The sequence below is a fragment of the Camelus bactrianus genome, chromosome 26 (assembly GCF_048773025.1).
Source record: "Camelus bactrianus isolate YW-2024 breed Bactrian camel chromosome 26, ASM4877302v1, whole genome shotgun sequence".
Taxonomy (NCBI): domain Eukaryota; kingdom Metazoa; phylum Chordata; class Mammalia; order Artiodactyla; family Camelidae; genus Camelus; species Camelus bactrianus.
In genome coordinates, this window is record NC_133564.1 from 32,325,848 (window position 1) to 32,341,648 (window position 15,801).

General features: G+C 55.9%; 1 protein-coding gene across 3 annotated transcripts in view; it reads left to right on the forward strand.

Annotated features, from left to right (window-relative positions):
• IKBKB (inhibitor of nuclear factor kappa B kinase subunit beta) overlaps positions 1-15,736 on the forward strand; it is a 46,978-nt gene extending 31,242 nt beyond the window's left edge. For 2 of the 3 annotated variants that reach the window (XM_074353576.1, XM_074353577.1), the window contains exons 9-22: positions 996-1,103; positions 2,272-2,401; positions 2,685-2,879; positions 3,465-3,579; positions 4,363-4,486; positions 5,005-5,156; positions 5,315-5,376; positions 6,839-6,948; positions 8,035-8,084; positions 8,171-8,270; positions 8,443-8,590; positions 10,970-11,091; positions 13,241-13,331; positions 14,331-15,736. In XM_074353576.1, the coding sequence (XP_074209677.1) occupies positions 996-1,103; positions 2,272-2,401; positions 2,685-2,879; positions 3,465-3,579; positions 4,363-4,486; positions 5,005-5,156; positions 5,315-5,376; positions 6,839-6,948; positions 8,035-8,084; positions 8,171-8,270; positions 8,443-8,590; positions 10,970-11,091; positions 13,241-13,331; positions 14,331-14,459 (1,636 nt within the window). In that variant the 3' untranslated portion in view covers positions 14,460-15,736. The remainder of the gene's footprint in view (positions 1-995; positions 1,104-2,271; positions 2,402-2,684; positions 2,880-3,464; positions 3,580-4,362; positions 4,487-5,004; positions 5,157-5,314; positions 5,377-6,838; positions 6,949-8,034; positions 8,085-8,170; positions 8,271-8,442; positions 8,591-10,969; positions 11,092-13,240; positions 13,332-14,330) is intronic. The other variant, XM_010957873.3, reaches the window with a different exon arrangement.
• Positions 15,737-15,801: the final 65 nt, after the last annotated feature.

The window sequence follows — 15,801 nt, forward strand, 5'->3', positions numbered from 1 at the left end:
CCTACATGTCTTTGGAAAGGAAGGATGAGGACATTCAGATAGAGTAGAAAGAGTGCCCGACCTTGGGTCTGAGTCCCCAGTTCTGCCGCTGTCGGGTTGTGACCTTGGGCTGACCACCCAGCCTTCCTTCCCTCCCCGCTGAGCCCGCCACATGGGGTCATCATGCAGAGTCGGGCGTGCTCACCACTGATGCCTGGTTATCTGTGAAGCATTAGTCACATTTGTGCGTCACCTTCATTACCCAGAAGATTTGAAACCAGTTTAAACATTTTTTCCTTCAGTTACTATTTCTGATGCATCAAAGGGGTCACTAAAGTTGGGAAGTGTGAGGGTTCATTCACCATCAGAAGTAACACTTAGGCACGTGCACTGAGAGGGAAGCGCGTGGCGTGTGTGTTGCCTGCAGATTTCACGTGCACGTGGTGTGCGTGCAGTCATCTCGGTGTGCAAGTCCTAATTTTATCCTCTGCCAAAACCCGAGGGTTTTGTATTAGATCAAATGAAAAGTAGAAGAATGGTAAGGACGGGCCCGGGGTGAGGTCAGGAGTCAGCGGCGGAGGTGGGGCGGGGAGGGGAGGGTATAGCTCGAGTGGTAGAGCGCATGCTTAGCATGCACGAGGTCCTGGGTTCAATCCCCAGTACTTCCTCTAAGAGTAAATAAATAAGTAAGCTGAATTACCTCTCCCCACCCCCCATAAAAAAAAACATTAAAAAAAAGAACTGTTTAAAGAGAAAAAGAGTCAGCAGGGCTGTCTGTACAACTCCGGGCACCGCAGTTCGGTGATGCTTGGCGGTCTTGACGGCCTTAAACTCAGGGCAGCCGTCCTCGCAGGACGCAGGCACACTGGCCGGCATCCCAGGTGATTAAGAAGCGGCCTTGGGGGTGTCCCGTCTGGTTGTACAGTGGACTGTCCCCAGTGTAGAGGGGCTGTTGGCCACCAAGTGATGTAAGGGTCATTACGAGCGATGTAACAGACTGGATCCCCCGTTCGCAGGCACTCCAAAGTCCGGCAGAAGAGCGAGACGGACATTGTGGTTAGCGAAGACCTGAACGGGACGGTCAAGTTCTCAAGCTCTCTGCCCTACCCCAACAACCTCAACAGGTAAGGCCCAGCACGCCCCTCTCCAGTTGCCTTCCTTTCGAGAAATGGGTGTCAGAGCTGACATCCTGTGGCTTTTGCATGGTTTTCAGGGTAGCGTGCTGTGGTGTGAACCGATGTATCCATCTCAGTCTTAAATTTAGGATGCATTCCCACCCCTCACCCCCGCCCAGAAATCTCTCTTCTAAATTCACGTCACAACTTCTTTGGGCTTCTCTTCACCCTCAGTGGCTTCTACCTTGTGTTATATTCGGGTTTGCAGAGGGTTTACTTCCTGGTCAACTGTGAGCCTTTTAAGGAAAGGAGATCACGCTTTCAATAAAGTTCTCGCACTGCTCACGCAGCCTGGTGCTCTGTTACCATCAACAAGTAAACCTTTGCAGGTTGAACAGCGTTGCAGTCTGGCCTTAGAGCCAGCATGTGAGCAGTCAGATAATCAAGTCAGAATCGGGTAATCGTGCAGAGAAAGCTACCAGGCAGCTGCACACAGCTGAGGGGCCCGGGTAACTACTGTAAGTGTTTGGAGGATGGGGAGAGAGGTACCCTGTGGACCAGCTCTGCAGGATGACAGGATGGGCTGGAATTTTCTGGAAGGATCTGGAAAGGTGTGCAGGACAGGGATGGATGAAGAGACAGGAAGTTCAGGGGGGATGGGATTGGGGGGCGAGGCAGGGGCGAGGCGTGTAGCGATGTTGACCTCGGGAGGGCTTCCATGGAGGGGCAGCAAGGGGCCGCTGAGGGTGATGATGGAGCTGGGGGGCTGTGGGGGGCCCCCGCAGAGCTGGGAGGGAGTGAGACTGTCGTGTGCGCTCACCGGATGCTTTCAGGGAGGTGGTTGGTGGAGTGAATCCTGCAGGGTGGGGTCTAGATTGTGCGTGGGGTGGCCAGGGCGGGGCCGTGCCAGGAAAGCGCATAGGAAGCTCCCGGGAGGTCCTCGCCCAGCCACCTGCCGAGATGTCCTGGACATGAGGGTTCTGGCAGGTGCCGGAGGTGACCCGAGTGCTTAACTGCGTCAGGGACACTCGCCTCTCCTTTCAGATGAGCTCCTCCCCAGGGGTCACCTTGCCTGTGCATGCTGGGGGTGGGGCGGGCGTGGGAGGTGCACTCGCTTCCAGCTCAGGGGGCCCCCGCAGCCGGCATGAGCGGCCCCCCCACACCCCCCTCTTCTCAGCATCCTGGCGCAGCGGCTAGAGAAGTGGCTGCAGCTGATGCTAACGTGGCACCCCCGGCAGAGGGGCACCGACCCCGTCTACGGGCCCAACGGCTGCTTCAAGGCCCTGGATGATATCTTAAACTTGAAGGTGAGGCAGCAGGCCCGGGGCTGCCTGGGCAGTGGGACACGCGGGCCCCTGTGAGAGCAACTCTGTAGGAGGGTGGTGGGACCGCTGGCTGACATGGCGTCAGGCCGTCGCTGTGGACAGACAGGAACGTCCAGACGAGAGTGTGCGCACCGGCCCCGGACCCCCTGCTCGGGCCCGGCCCTCGTGGGGCTGGAAGTGTGGGGAGGAGCAGAGGCCCCAGGCCCTAGGTGGGCGTCTCTGTCAAGTGGTTTTTTTTTTCCAGTAACGTCTGGTTGTGTTGCAGCTGGCTCATGTCTTGAACATGGTCACAGGCACCATTCACACCTACCCTGTGACTGAGGACGAGAGTCTGCAAAGCCTGAAGGCCAGGATCCAGGAGGACACGGGCATCGCCGAGGAGGACCAGGAGCTGCTGCAGGAGGCGGGGCTGGCCCTGATCCCCGACAAGCCTGCCGCTCAGTGCATCTCAGACGGCAAGGTGGGCCCCGAGGAACCGCGCGTGCATTTAGTTTCAGTTCTGCCGAGCCGGGCAGCCTGTTAACCACATGGGGCGGGAGCCTGTTCTGTGAGAGCCCCTGTGGCCCGCTGGGAGACTCCAGTCACTCCACACTCGACTGTTCCTCCCAGACCACTGAGCCTTCCTCTTGCCTTTGCCTCCTAAGTGATGTTTAATTCTCCCGACTCAACCAAAATTATTTTTGACACACCTCTGGTGTGCAGAACTGTGCTGACAACTGCGGTCACATAAGACGGGGTCCCTACCTGAAAGGAGCTGGATGGTTAATGTGGGAGAAACAGTCGTTGAACAGTAAAGGAGGTAGCAGAGGTCTGACCGGCACATATGGACAATCAGAGTCGGATGGAACATAGCAGGTGGTACATAAAGTGTGCATCCCAGGGACACGTGCAGAAGGAGCACAGGGCGGTAGAGGCCAGAGGCCCCGGGAAAGGTACTTGCTGGCTGAGGGCGATGCTGCTGGGAGGCTCCGAAGTCTCCCCTTTGTTACCTGGGCAAGGAGAGGTGGCCTCCGCGAGACCTCATTTTGCTCTTGTGCCTTCGCAGCTGAACGAGGGCCGCACCCTGGACATGGATCTGGTCTTCCTCTTCGACAACAGCAGAGTCACCTACGAGACCCAGGTCTCGCCACGGCCCCAGCCTGAGAGCGTCAGCTGCATCCGTAAGAGTGGCACGGTCTTTAATTTTGTTTGAATTTCTTTTAGAATTTCATTGTATTTTTTAGGGTTCTTTTGGGGGGGGGAATGGGGAGAGGTAGTTAGGTTTATTTATTTATTTATTTGTAGAGGAGGGACTGGGAATTGAACCTGGGACCTCGTGCATGCTAAGCATGCACTCTACCACTTGAGCTATAACTCCCCACTCGGCATGGTCTTTAAAAAAATAACCGCCTGTGGCACTTGGGACGAGGCAGGAGAGCCCTGGGCCATGGGAGGGGTCCGTTCCGAGAAGGTGAGTCCACCTGCTCGGTCCTCGGCCTTGGACACCGAGGCGTAGCGCAGCCGGACAGAGTAATGTCTCTGATTAATTTCAGCCTCATTTAAATGGAGGTCAGGGCATGCTGCCCATAGGCCCCTGAGCTTCAATCCCATGGCCCTTTTATTTATATTTGAAGCTTTATAGTTTAATAATTAGTCCATGTACATGATACCAAAAAATCAAAAGGCACAAAAGAATATCCAGTGACAAGTAACCTCCCCGCTGTCTCCCAGTTGCCCCTGCTGCCAGGTTCTCGGGTCTGCCTTCTGGGCTGCCTGCTCCATGTGTCTGTAAATCGTAACACGCCTATGCTGTCGTGGGGCGCAGGAACACGTGAGCAGGTGACCAGTTACTAACGGCAGAGCAGTTAACCTAACTGAACACCGCAGACGTGCCAGCGGGCCCCGCGGGCGGGATGCGGTTCATCACGGGGACCGCGTTCTGATGGCCCTGTGTCTCTGTCCAGTCCAAGAGCCCAAGAGGAACCTCCCCTTCTTCCAGCTGCGGAGGGTGTGGGGCCAGGTGTGGCACAGCATCCAGGCCCTGAAGGAGGACTGCAGCCGCCTGCAGCAGGGGCAGCGAGCCGCCATGTATGTGCCCGGCAGGGTGGGCTTTGCTCATTTGGAACCGTGGGGTGGCCCTGGCCCAGAGACAGGAGGGAGACCCGGGTCTGGATGGGGTGGGCAGCGGTCGGTGGGGCTGGCTAAGGGAGGCCCCATGAGACCCAACTGGGCATGTGATCAGCAGGCAGGTGGAGACGGGGTGGGGCTGGCTGGACTGGGTGGAACTGGGTGGAATTGGACCAGTGGAGAAGCCACTGCAATTTGGGTCAGCGCCCTCCCCTGTCGTGCCGGGCCTGCCTGCCTCTCTCCCCAGCTGCCGGCTGCTTTGGGTTACCTCATGCGGTCCTTTGCTTAATTCCAGGCTTGGTGCGGAACCTCATGTGTGGCCTCGGGCTGGGCAATTGGTTATAAGTGGCTGCTCTTGCTATAACTGCACTGCTGAGAGCAGGGGCCGGCCTGGGTGTTGGCGGCAGGTTTGTGGTTGTCCGGGAAGTGGTGCTGGGATCCCGAAGACGCCCCGAGGTCTGTGTCTGGTGGCCCCACAGGATGAATCTGCTCCGGAACAACAGCTGCCTGTCCAAGATGAAGAACTCCATGGCCTCCATGTCGCAGCAGCTCAAGGCCAAGCTGGACTTCTTCAAGACCAGCATCCAGATCGACCTGGAGAAGTACAACGAGCAGACGGAGTTCGGCATCAGTGAGTGTGCCCTTTGCAAGAAGTCTGTAGAGGCCCAGCCTTTCTTTTTTCTCTTCCTGAGGTTTCTCTTGTCCTCTGAGAACTGAGTCGCCTCTTTTTGCTTCATTTTGGGGGTTTTTGTTTTGTCTCTAATTTCTCTCTCTCTTTTTTGTTTCTAGCGTCAGACAAACTGCAGCTGGCCTGGAGGGAGATGGAGCAGGCCGTGGAGCTCTGCGGACGGGTAGGAGGCTCCTTCGGGCCCACAGCCCTGCTGAGGATGCGAGGTTCTTCGCTGCCGCCTCCCCCTTTCTCGCTGAACGCTAGGGCGAGCTTGCGTGTTGAAAATTAGCTTTTCAGGGGGAGGGTATAGCTGAGCGGTAGAGTGCGTGCTTAGCATGCATGGGGTCCTGGGTTCAATATCCAGTACAATCAATCAATCAGTAAGTAAATAAATAAACAAATAAGTAAATAAGTAAGTAAATAAATAACTAAAAAAAAAGATAACACTGCCCCCAAAAGAAGAAAATCAGCTTCTTTTCCTCACCTAGGTTTAATCCCCAATACCTCCACTAAGATAAACAAACAACCCTAATTATGTCACCGCCACCCCCCGCCACTTAAAAAAAAAAAAGAAAGGAAAATTAGGTCTTCCCCGCCCAGCTCTCTGCCCTCAGCTAGGACTTGCTGGAAAGAGGCTGGCAGGCGGGTGGCCAGGGAAAGGGGGCCCGCCTGCGACAGGCCCGGGAGCCGCAGGGATTTGGATCAGGAGCACAGTGTGATGTCTCCTGGGGGATACCTGCCTCCCTGTCTGCCCAGGGCGCTCCTGCACATCTTTGAAGACTCGGGCTGGGTACCACCCTGTGACAAGGCCTGCCCTGCACCTGCCTGGCAGACGTGACCCTGTGCACCACTCCCCTGAGCTCTCCAACTTCAGCACACGTGACTCTCACTGCACTGACTTGTGACACATCTGTCTCCCCTAGTGACTCTGCCCCATCCCTCTTTGAGTTTTTATGTTCCCACCCTGAGGCTCCTCTTCGCATGAGAAAGGGCCACGGATGAAGGAGCAACACTCCGTCTCATCAAAGATTTTCCTACCTCATCGGGGCACTCAACCCACAGGACAGAAAGTCTTAGCACAGTATAAATCGGGTGCCCTGAAGATGTTGGTCATGAGGCAAGGAAGGAAGCGTGACTCAGTGAACCTCTCGCAAATCGAAAACTATGGGCTTGGAGGCTCTTCTGGACCTTTTCACCATTTTCCCTGTGAACTTGGGCAAGGAGCTTCGCCTCCGTCTTAACATCTGTTTCTGTCATTGGTGCTGATGTGCACCCTTAAAGGTGCGTGGTCCATCGGCAGGACCTCGCGGTGACAGCGAGTGCCCCTCCCCATCTCAGTGCTCGGGGACGAGATCCCTGAGAACAAGGTGTCCCAGCCACCCCACTGGGGACAGCGTGGGATGGGCGCGTTAGGCCAGGAGAGTGTGCTGGTGTCTCCCTTGCGCCAGGACTGTGCTGGGTGCTCCCCCAGCTCTGTCTTATTTCCCCCCTGCATGGCCAGACCCGTGGCTCCAAGTCTGTATGCTTTCAAACTGCTCCGTTGTGAGTCTGCAGCGAGGCTGGAGGGTTCCCCCCACCCCCAAGAACCTCGCGACTCGGGCCTCTCGTTAGGTCAGCTCACTGCAGCCCAGCTCTTCCTCCAGGAGAATGAGGTGAAGCACCTGGTGGAGCGGATGATGGCGCTGCAGACCGACATCGTGGACCTGCAGCGCAGCCCCATGGGCCGCAAGCAGGGCGGGACGCTGGATGACCTGTGAGTGTCAGTGCGCCGGCCTGCCGCCCCTGTGTCTGTGTGTTTGTGTGTCTGTGCGTCTGTCTGTGTGTTGGGGGTGTCAGGTGCGGGCCTCTGGAGCCCCAAGAGGCTGTTCTCCTGTGGAGCTCATCCCCAGGGAGTCATCCTGGCACGTTACAGAGATGAGCACGGGCAAATCCCCGTCCCTCTGAGCCTCGGTTTCCACATCTGTTGAGTGGGGAGAAGACCCTTCTGACCCCACAGTTGTGAGGACCAACCCAGACCACGCCCAGAGTTCATGACCCTTGAAGGCTGCCGAACAAGGAGCCTTTACCAAAGTGTCAGGTCCCACGCTGTCATCCAGCCCCACCACCGGGCGTGGCCAGAAGAGCGGGAGGTAGAAGAGGGAAGGAGCCTGGCAAGTCTCAGAAGGTGGGGCCTGGAAACTTCACTGGAGTCTTGACCAGGAGCTCAGCTTGGCTCCGGGAGGCGCCGGGTGGGGCAGTCCTGCCTGCGGGTAACCACACACGGCTGGGAGCGCAAATGGAGGGGGCCGGCGAGCCGCGTCCCCTTTGGGCTCAGCGGTTCCTCTGATGCTTTCCTGGGGTTCTTGGGACAAGAAGCCCGAACATCAGAAATCTGATTATTTGTAGTCTATATTTTCTCAAATTATTTAATCCTTTATTCTCGACTAGTTTTCCAGTGAAAGTCACCCCGGAAAAATGTAAGCCGGTCTCGCTGTGTTAGGGGCACAAGCGAGAGGAGTTTGTGTCTGCTCTTGGGCTGCAGTTTTTGGGGGGAAGAGGGGGCACGTTCTCCGGGCACAGATCCAGTGATGGTGCCTGGAATCAACTGCAGAAGCTGGGCGGTTGGGAAATTCCAGGAGACAGACGGACACTCCTTTCCTTTGGGGTATCTGGGTTTTGATAGTGAGGACGAGCCTTCCCTTATCAGAGATGTCACCTGCGATGTCACCAGGAAGAATAACTTCCTCCAGTCAGGGCGGGCTGCCAGCTTGGCTTCCAGAAACCCCTAACCCTGCGGCACGAGTTAGGTCAGGTACTCACCAACCTCAGATCCTGACGGAGCTGCCTCTGTGTGTTTCAGAGAAGAGCAAGCGAGGGAGCTTTACAGGAGGCTGAGGGAGAAACCCAGAGGTGAGTGGGGGGCCCGCCTTGCATCCCACATCCGTCGGGCCAAGGCCGGCCACCTGCGGACCACACGGCTCCATCCCTCTTTGCAGACCAGCGGACTGATGGTGACAGTCAGGAAATGGTCCGGCTGCTCCTTCAGGCCATCCAGGGCTTTGAGAAGAAAGTGCGAGTGATTTACACGCAGCTCAGGTACCGGCCCGCCTCCCCTCCCGAGGGCGAGGGCGGAGGAGAGGCAGCAGGATGGGGTGGGGGCCCTGGTCACCCCTTTAACCCCCAGAAGATGCTCCATCCGCTGCGGCTGAGTGGGGTCCTGCTTTCTCCAGCCCAGATGCCCTGAGCTGGTCCCGCTTGTGCTTTCCAGCAAAACGGTGGTTTGCAAGCAGAAGGCCCTGGAGTTGCTGCCCAAGGTGGAGGAGGTGGTTAGTCTAATGAACGAAGACGAGAAGATGGTGGTTCGGCTTCAGGAGAAGCGGCAGAAGGAGCTCTGGAACCTCCTGAAGATCGCGTGTGTGAGTGAGCCCAGGCGGCCACGACTCCAGCCACTCAGCTGTGCCACTGCTCCGCTCCTCGACTTGGCCTGGGCCGGGAGGGGCCGGGTGGGGCCTGGGCCCTTGCTTTTATTCACGCACGTGGCAGCTGTAATACATTCCCACAGAGTTATCATCACGGTTCTGGAGGCCACAAGTCCAAAGTCACAGTGTCAGCGGAGCTGGGCTGCCTCCAGCGGAGGCTTTTGGGGGAAAATCCTTCCTCGCCTCTTCTTAGATTCTGGGGGCTTCTGGCATTCCCTGGCTTGTGGCGACATCACTCCAGTCTCTGCCCCTGTCTCCGAGTGGCCCTCTCCTCTGTGTCTCTTTTCTGGGTGGCTCTTTTCAGAACACAAGGCACTGGATTTAGGCCCCACCCAAATAGTCCAGGATAATCTCATCTCAGGATCCTTAAATACACTTGCAAAGGCCCTTTCCCAACTAAAGTCACATGCCCAGGTCCCCGGAGTTAGGAATCGGACAGGTCTCCGTGCAGCCCTGCACAGTGCACGCCGCCCGCGGCTGGTGGCTCCTCCCCCGAGTCTGCTGTCAGTGCCGCAGCCCCCGCTTTCTGTGCCCACTGCCTTAGCGTAGCTCTGATCCCATGGAATGTTGCAGCGCAGAAAAGAGAGCTCAGGATAGAGAAGTGAGAGGAGCTGGGTGGGAGACGTGTGGTGGAAGCCAGAGCTGCCACCCTGAAGGCTGCAGAGGGGCTAATGATGGAGCGAGTTCGTCCCCAATAGGGGAAGATGGTTGTTTAAGGGGGAAGTCGGGTACAAGATGATGCTTCTCAGGATCGAGGAGACGGAGATGGGAGCACACCTGCGGGCCAAGCGGAAGGAGACAGGGTACCGGGGGTTCACGGTGTCACAGAGCCGTCAGGGAGCCAAGTCTCAGTCCCCAGAACAGTGGGGAGCTCAGCATCCCGAGTGTGAGGGGGTCGGGAGGGCAGCGTTCCCTCCCGTATGCAGGGAGGAGAAGCGAAGGGGAGAGGTGACCCTCGAGCGCTTACTGCCCAGTGGGTGCTGAGAACCGGAGACACAGGAGGGAAGGCATGCCGGGCAAGATGGGGAACAAGAACAGTTTAGGGCAGGAGTGGTAAGCGGGAGCCACAGCAGGAAGGCAGGCGCCGGTTCTGGAGGGGAGGGAACCCTAGGAGACGGAGGGGAGGGCCCCCCGCTGGAGATGTCCATGAGGAGGTGTCAGTTCACCCAAGCAGGGGTTAGGCAGGTGCGCGGGCGGGGATGGGGTGTTCCTGGACAAAGACATTGCTCAGCCTGGAGGCCCAGCAGTGTGGTGTGTTGGGTGTGTGGTGGGGAGAGGGTCTCACTGTGGGTGAGGTCGGGCAGGTAGGGAGGGCTAGCTTCACAGCCAACTTACATATAAAGGTGTAGAGGAACCGTGGCAGGATTGGTGTTTTCCTTTCATACTGAGTGTGTGATACACAATCACATTTGGGTTTTAGAAAAATTACTCTGATGGCAGCTGGAGGCCCTCACCACTGGGAGTGAAGGGCCCCTCCTGCCATCATCACAGGACAGGACAGTGGGAGTGTGGCGGGGGGGCCTTTGCCACACTCGAGGACCCAGGGCAGGAGGTGGGGGAGGGTGGCTGGGTCTCCATGGGCCACAATCGGCCAGGAAGACACAGCAGAGGGACAAAGAACAGGGCGAAACTGGGTGTTGGAATGTCCAGGTGAAGTTAGACCTTGACTCTCAGCGGGGAGAGATAGTGGGGGTCATGATGGGTCCCCCAGACAAAGCCTGAGCGGCAGGTGGCGGTGAGGGCAGGGTGGGGGCTGTGAGAAGTATGTGGGGCCAGCAGAGGACGTTTGCTGGAGCTCGGGGGAGGGAGAGGAGGCGCGACGTGCTGAGAAGGTTGACAGAGGTCGCGTCTGGCTGCGGGTGTGAGGAGATGCAGGGGCCGTTGGTGTGACTCCTCGGCTCCAAGCTGAGCGGCTGCAGCAGCCCGGGATTTCCTTCTCGCCTGTCGCACAGGTGGTGCCAGTAGCAGAAAGTCACTTAGGACTTTGTCTTCTGTTTGGTGAGAGTAAACAGACTTTCCTTCTTGCTTCCTTGTCAGACTTTGTTAAGCAATCAAACTAATGACACAGAGCCTGCAAATCCAGGCCCTTAAGTCTCCCCGTATTTAGAACCTTTTATCCAAAAGTACACCTGCAGATCCAGAAACACTTTCTAAACTGAAACACAAACTGTCAGATAGCGATGTTGGCCGATTTCTCCAGGAACAGCACGTGTCCCGTGGCCAGTTGTCCCAGGAGAAAGTACCTGGGAGTGAGTGCAGATCTTGAGTCCCTGCTTTGCTCCAAACCTGTGGTGACTTTCTGGTTTTATCCTCCAGAGCAAGGTCCGTGGTCCTGTCAGCGGAAGCCCAGACAGCATGAACGCTTCTCGCCTGAGTCACCCCGGCCAGCTGATGTCACAGCCCTGCACTGCCCCCGACAGCGAGGCCGTCAAGAAAAGGTACGTCCCTGTCAGCAGTGCCAGGCGTAGCGGCCAAGGGCACGTCAGGAGGTCGTGGGGACGGAAGTGCGTGTTTCACCCGTCAGGGACCCTGTGCGTGCTCTTTGGTGTTTGCTCTGTATGCTGGGCACTGTGGGGACAGATGTGGCATTTTGCTCTCAGAGTCTCTTGTGACTTGTCGGCTTAAGTGTCCTTGTCTGAGAGCTGGCTGCTCGCTCTTCACTGAGATACTGAAAGTGCTGGTCAGTCCCCTGCTGGTTGCTAGTCCACACATCGTGGTATGTTCTTCAGAACCAGGTCCTGCAGAGCATGCCCCATGCACCACGCCAGTGTCACCTCGCCTCCTCCCTCCCACCCCGCTGCCACTTGGAGTCACAAGTCCCTGGTTCCTCCTGTGGCCTCTCCTCACCTCCATTCACCCCTCCTGGCCCTGGCTTCGCCTGCATCCCTGCCACAGAGCATCTCAGCCCTTCTGGCAAGGTGTTCCCTCCCTGCATCCTGTCTAGTCCAGCCTCCAAGCCCCCTCTGGTCAACTCAGTCTTCACAGAACCCCATTGCGATCGAGTTATTCCTTAGTCAGCACCTAGTCATGGCTTCCCGCTGCCTCGAGGTTCCAGCCTGAGCCTGCTCAGGCCTTCCCAGCCTCTTCTCCAGGCTGATGCCCTGTTCCTAGACAGCCTCCTTCCTCTAGCCCAGGGGGGTCTTAAAGTCTGGTCCAGACCAGCAGGGCCAGCGGGTTCTGGGTACTTGTTGGAAATGCGGATTCAGGATCAGGAGCCCGGGATGGGGAGGAGCCAAACTCTCACGCACCCTGAGGTTTGAGAACCTTGGCTCCAGCCGATGCCCTCCCTTGGAGCCGGCCTCCCTCTGCAGACCCTGACCACATGCACACACGGGGATGCTCTCCTCCCAGACCACCCGTGGGGTTTTTTGTTTCTGCATCTGTCTCACATTCATTTATTCAGCCCCTTCTCTGCGCTGGGCCCCAGGCGCTGGAGATGGGTAGCCTTGGTTCCTCTGGGTAAATCTCTAGGCGTAGAAAGTAGGTTAGTGGTTGCTGAGGGCAGGTGGGGAGGGGAACGGGAGGTGAGTGACAACAGGTTTAAGATCTCTCTTTGGGGCGCGAAAATGTTCTAAAACTAGATTATCGTGATGGTTGCACAACTCTGTAAATATACTAGAGCTACTGAATTGTACACCTTCAGTGGGTGAACTTTATGGTTTGATAAATTTATCTCAATAAAGCTATTTGTAAAAATCCCGTTCCTGTACTCGGGGAGTCTGTATCCTGTACTGGTTTGGTACTTAATCACTCGTGGCCTCAGGTTCTGAATTCCCTCCCCAACTTGCTACGAGCTCGTTGAGGATAGTAACCAGGTCCGACTTGGCTCACGGGGCCCCGTGGGGCCGGCACCAAGGCTGGACTCTCGTCAGTAGCCCGTAGGTGAGGCTGAACAACAGTGTGCTCAGCTGTTTCCACCCACCTGCGCGGGGCCCTTCTGCCTGGATTTGTCACACTCCATCCAGGAGATACTCAAAGCTCTAGAAGACTCATCCCCGGAGCGCAGGCTGCCGTTGGTCTCTCCCCGTCCTAGAGGCGAGCTTAGAAAAGGACCGATGGCCGGCCGTGCTCTCCCCTGTCTCACGTGGCCCGTTCCTGGTGGGACACATGCGTTTCCCATCATAGAAGAGGACAGAGCACAGTGCAAGAGTCACTCCTCACACACCTCAAGGAGCTGGGGAAATTGCATGGCCAGCGTATTTGTTTCCATTTCAAAACCTGGAAAACAGGTGATTTGGGAGAGATCTTCACGCTTGGGCAGTTTGGAGAGAATTTTTATTCAGCTGTCTAGTTAAGTCAGAAAGAGCTCTTCTACCTCTAACTTTCTTTTATCAAGCAGGGATCTCTGCTTTTTCACATCGTGGACAGTAATGCTTGTGGCTGGATTTGGGCTTCTGAGCAGCGCTTGACTAGATGAATGAAATCACTTAGGCAACGACATGGTGTTTGAAGACACTGCATCATAAGAATTGTTATTTAATTTTAAAAACCTTGTCGAAAGCTCTCTAGCGTCTTTGCAGACGGTTAGTATTGTCTCTGAAAAAAATAATATTGACCATTTTCTAATAATTCAATCATTTTCTTCAGCGAGGAGCTGGTGGCCGAAGCGCACACTCTCTGCACCCAGCTAGAAAATGCACTGCAAGACACCATGAAGGAGCAGGACCAGAGCTTAAGGGTAATGGCCTGTGTGAACCCCAGCTGTTCCGTGCTCTTCCTTCCTCCCGCAAGTGAGAAAAAGCTCATAGAAAGGCGACGCTGTCTCTCCTGGCTCTCAGTATACACTTAGGAGTTTCTAGTACATTCGTATTATTCACCACGATCCCCGTGCTGATGACTGTTGAAGGGGAACTTTCATTCATTGTGTGCATTGTCTCATTGAATCCTCACTGCTCTCAATCTTGATGAGAAGACAACCTGATTGTGAGAAGGCCTCCCCCCACCCCCCGCACCTTCTGTACCTCTGCGGAGCATCCGTTGAAGGGGATGCTGTGCTGGACTCTGGGGACAAACCAAGAGCCCGTCACCACCCCACCTCTCAGGGACTCGGAGCTTAGCAGTTGGCAGTACTAGTTAGAGGGAAGCAAACCTAGAGAAAAACTAGTCCACACGGAGGTACGTTAAGACAAAGCTTGAAATTGCCGAGAGGATGTTAAATCATTCACTCGGATCTTTAAGTGGCTTCTTCCTACCAATCCACTGCGAGCTAGCATCCCCGAACTGCTCAGTGTGGGGAAGAATCAGAGGGGATGGATACTGCTGATTGTAACCTCGTCTTAAATAAGACGTGTCCTTCTCCACTTCTGGGGCTTTCGGCGTCTCTTCCTGCTGCCCTTCCTCCTCCGGGCACTGTGTACTTTGATCCTTTCACTGCCTGTTCGCACTTCCGCCAGATGAAAAGGAAGTCTGGCCAGGCCATTGCACCTGGTGAGGTTGGAAGCTGAGGGCTGAGATTAGCCCTGGGTACCCCCTACCCACTGGGAGCATAAGTGAGTGCTGTGAGCTACAGTCATACCAGACTGCTTTTCCAGAATCTCGGGCTCCAAGCCCGTCTGAAGAAAAGCTTCTGCACAGTTTTGAACGTGTAGCTTTAGGTCAAGGGTACCCTGCAAAACAAGACTGTTGTTAGTGCGAGGGGTGAAATTCCCTTCTAAGTTGTGCTGGTTGCCTCCCGCAGACAAAAAGCAGCCAGAGGTGCGTGAGTGGCCGCTGTATTGTTAACGTGCCTGTCGACTTTCAGTCTCTAGACTGGAGCTGGTTACAGACGGCGGAGGAGGAGCAGAACGGCCTGGAGCAGGCCTCGTGACCCTGGGGGGCCCTGACCCGGACGGGCTGCCTGGCCTGAGCCCCTTCCCCACCAGGGCCTCGCGGTCATCACATCCCTCGGTCTTCGGCACCAGACGGAGGTCTCGCTTCCCCAGCGGTTGTGACAGTCGCCGTGGACCAAGGGTATGGCCCTCTGTGGCCACTGCCAGCAACTTGGCTGCACACTGGAAGGGGCCCAGGCATGGGCGTTGAGGGAGACAGAGCCCCAGCCGCCGCTTCCTCTGCTTGGAGCAAAGCGCCCCAAGTATGGTTGCCCCACAGACCAGCAGACAAACGTCTAATGTGACTTTCTGGACAAAGTAAGAAGGGCACTTGGTGCCAGCTGTCCCCTCCTGACCCCTCCTGGTCTCCAGAATCCCCGATCCACCCATCTTCACAGCCAGGGTTTCACCTGGATGCAGCTTCTCTGAAACAGTCGTTTAAATCATGGATTTGGCCTGGCGCCCCCTCCCCCTCCTCCTCTCATTTCACTGCTGCTAACGTTTGCCTTCTACCGACGACTTTGGTGGCTGTCCCCCCTTCGGCAAGGCTGCAGGTGATCGTGACACTTCCCCCGTCTGCAGTCTTTTCAGCCACAGACTGCACGACTCGTCTGAGCCAGGGTGGAAGAGCACCTCCCTTCCTTTGGGTCCCAAAGACCCCCAAGGGCGAGTTGCCGTGGAGAAGAAGGAAAGAAGGGTGTCTGTCACCCGTCAGCCTGCTGACCACCTCCTGTCTGTGTGCGTGGCGGTGGTGCGACAGGGGCGTCCCCGCCTCTCGTGTCATCCCGCGGGATTATTCAATTGATTTATTTAAAAAAATAGATTCTCTATTTTTAACATGACTCAAATCCCACAGTCTATTTTTGTAATACCTCCAGTTAGGACTTAAGAACTCAAAAGTCCAAAAAAAAAAAAATAAAGAACTCGAAGTCCAGCTTTAATTGAAAATTTTATGCAGTCGAATCGTGCCTGATCAAACAATGCTGCACCACTAACATTGCCTCTTTGACGTTTCACGAAACTTCGCCTTTGTATTACGGCAGGAAAGCAAGATGAGTTCAGATGATAACAGATTGGCAAGCTGGGATGGAGAAGAAAGCTGGGCTAGAAGACTTCCAGCGAATGGCTTCCAGGAAGGCGGTACAGTGGGTTCCACGTCAAGTACGTTCGGGAAATGCTTCCAGCTTTAACTGCCTCTCGGAGATTCACGTTGTGCACTGGTGTATTAAAGTATCTGAAAGTTCTGTAAAAATAAACTGGCTTAACTTTGTGTAAATCCACTGTTTATCAAACTCATTTGACGGTAGAGCCTTTTTTTTTTCCTCCTGTGTGTACAAAACA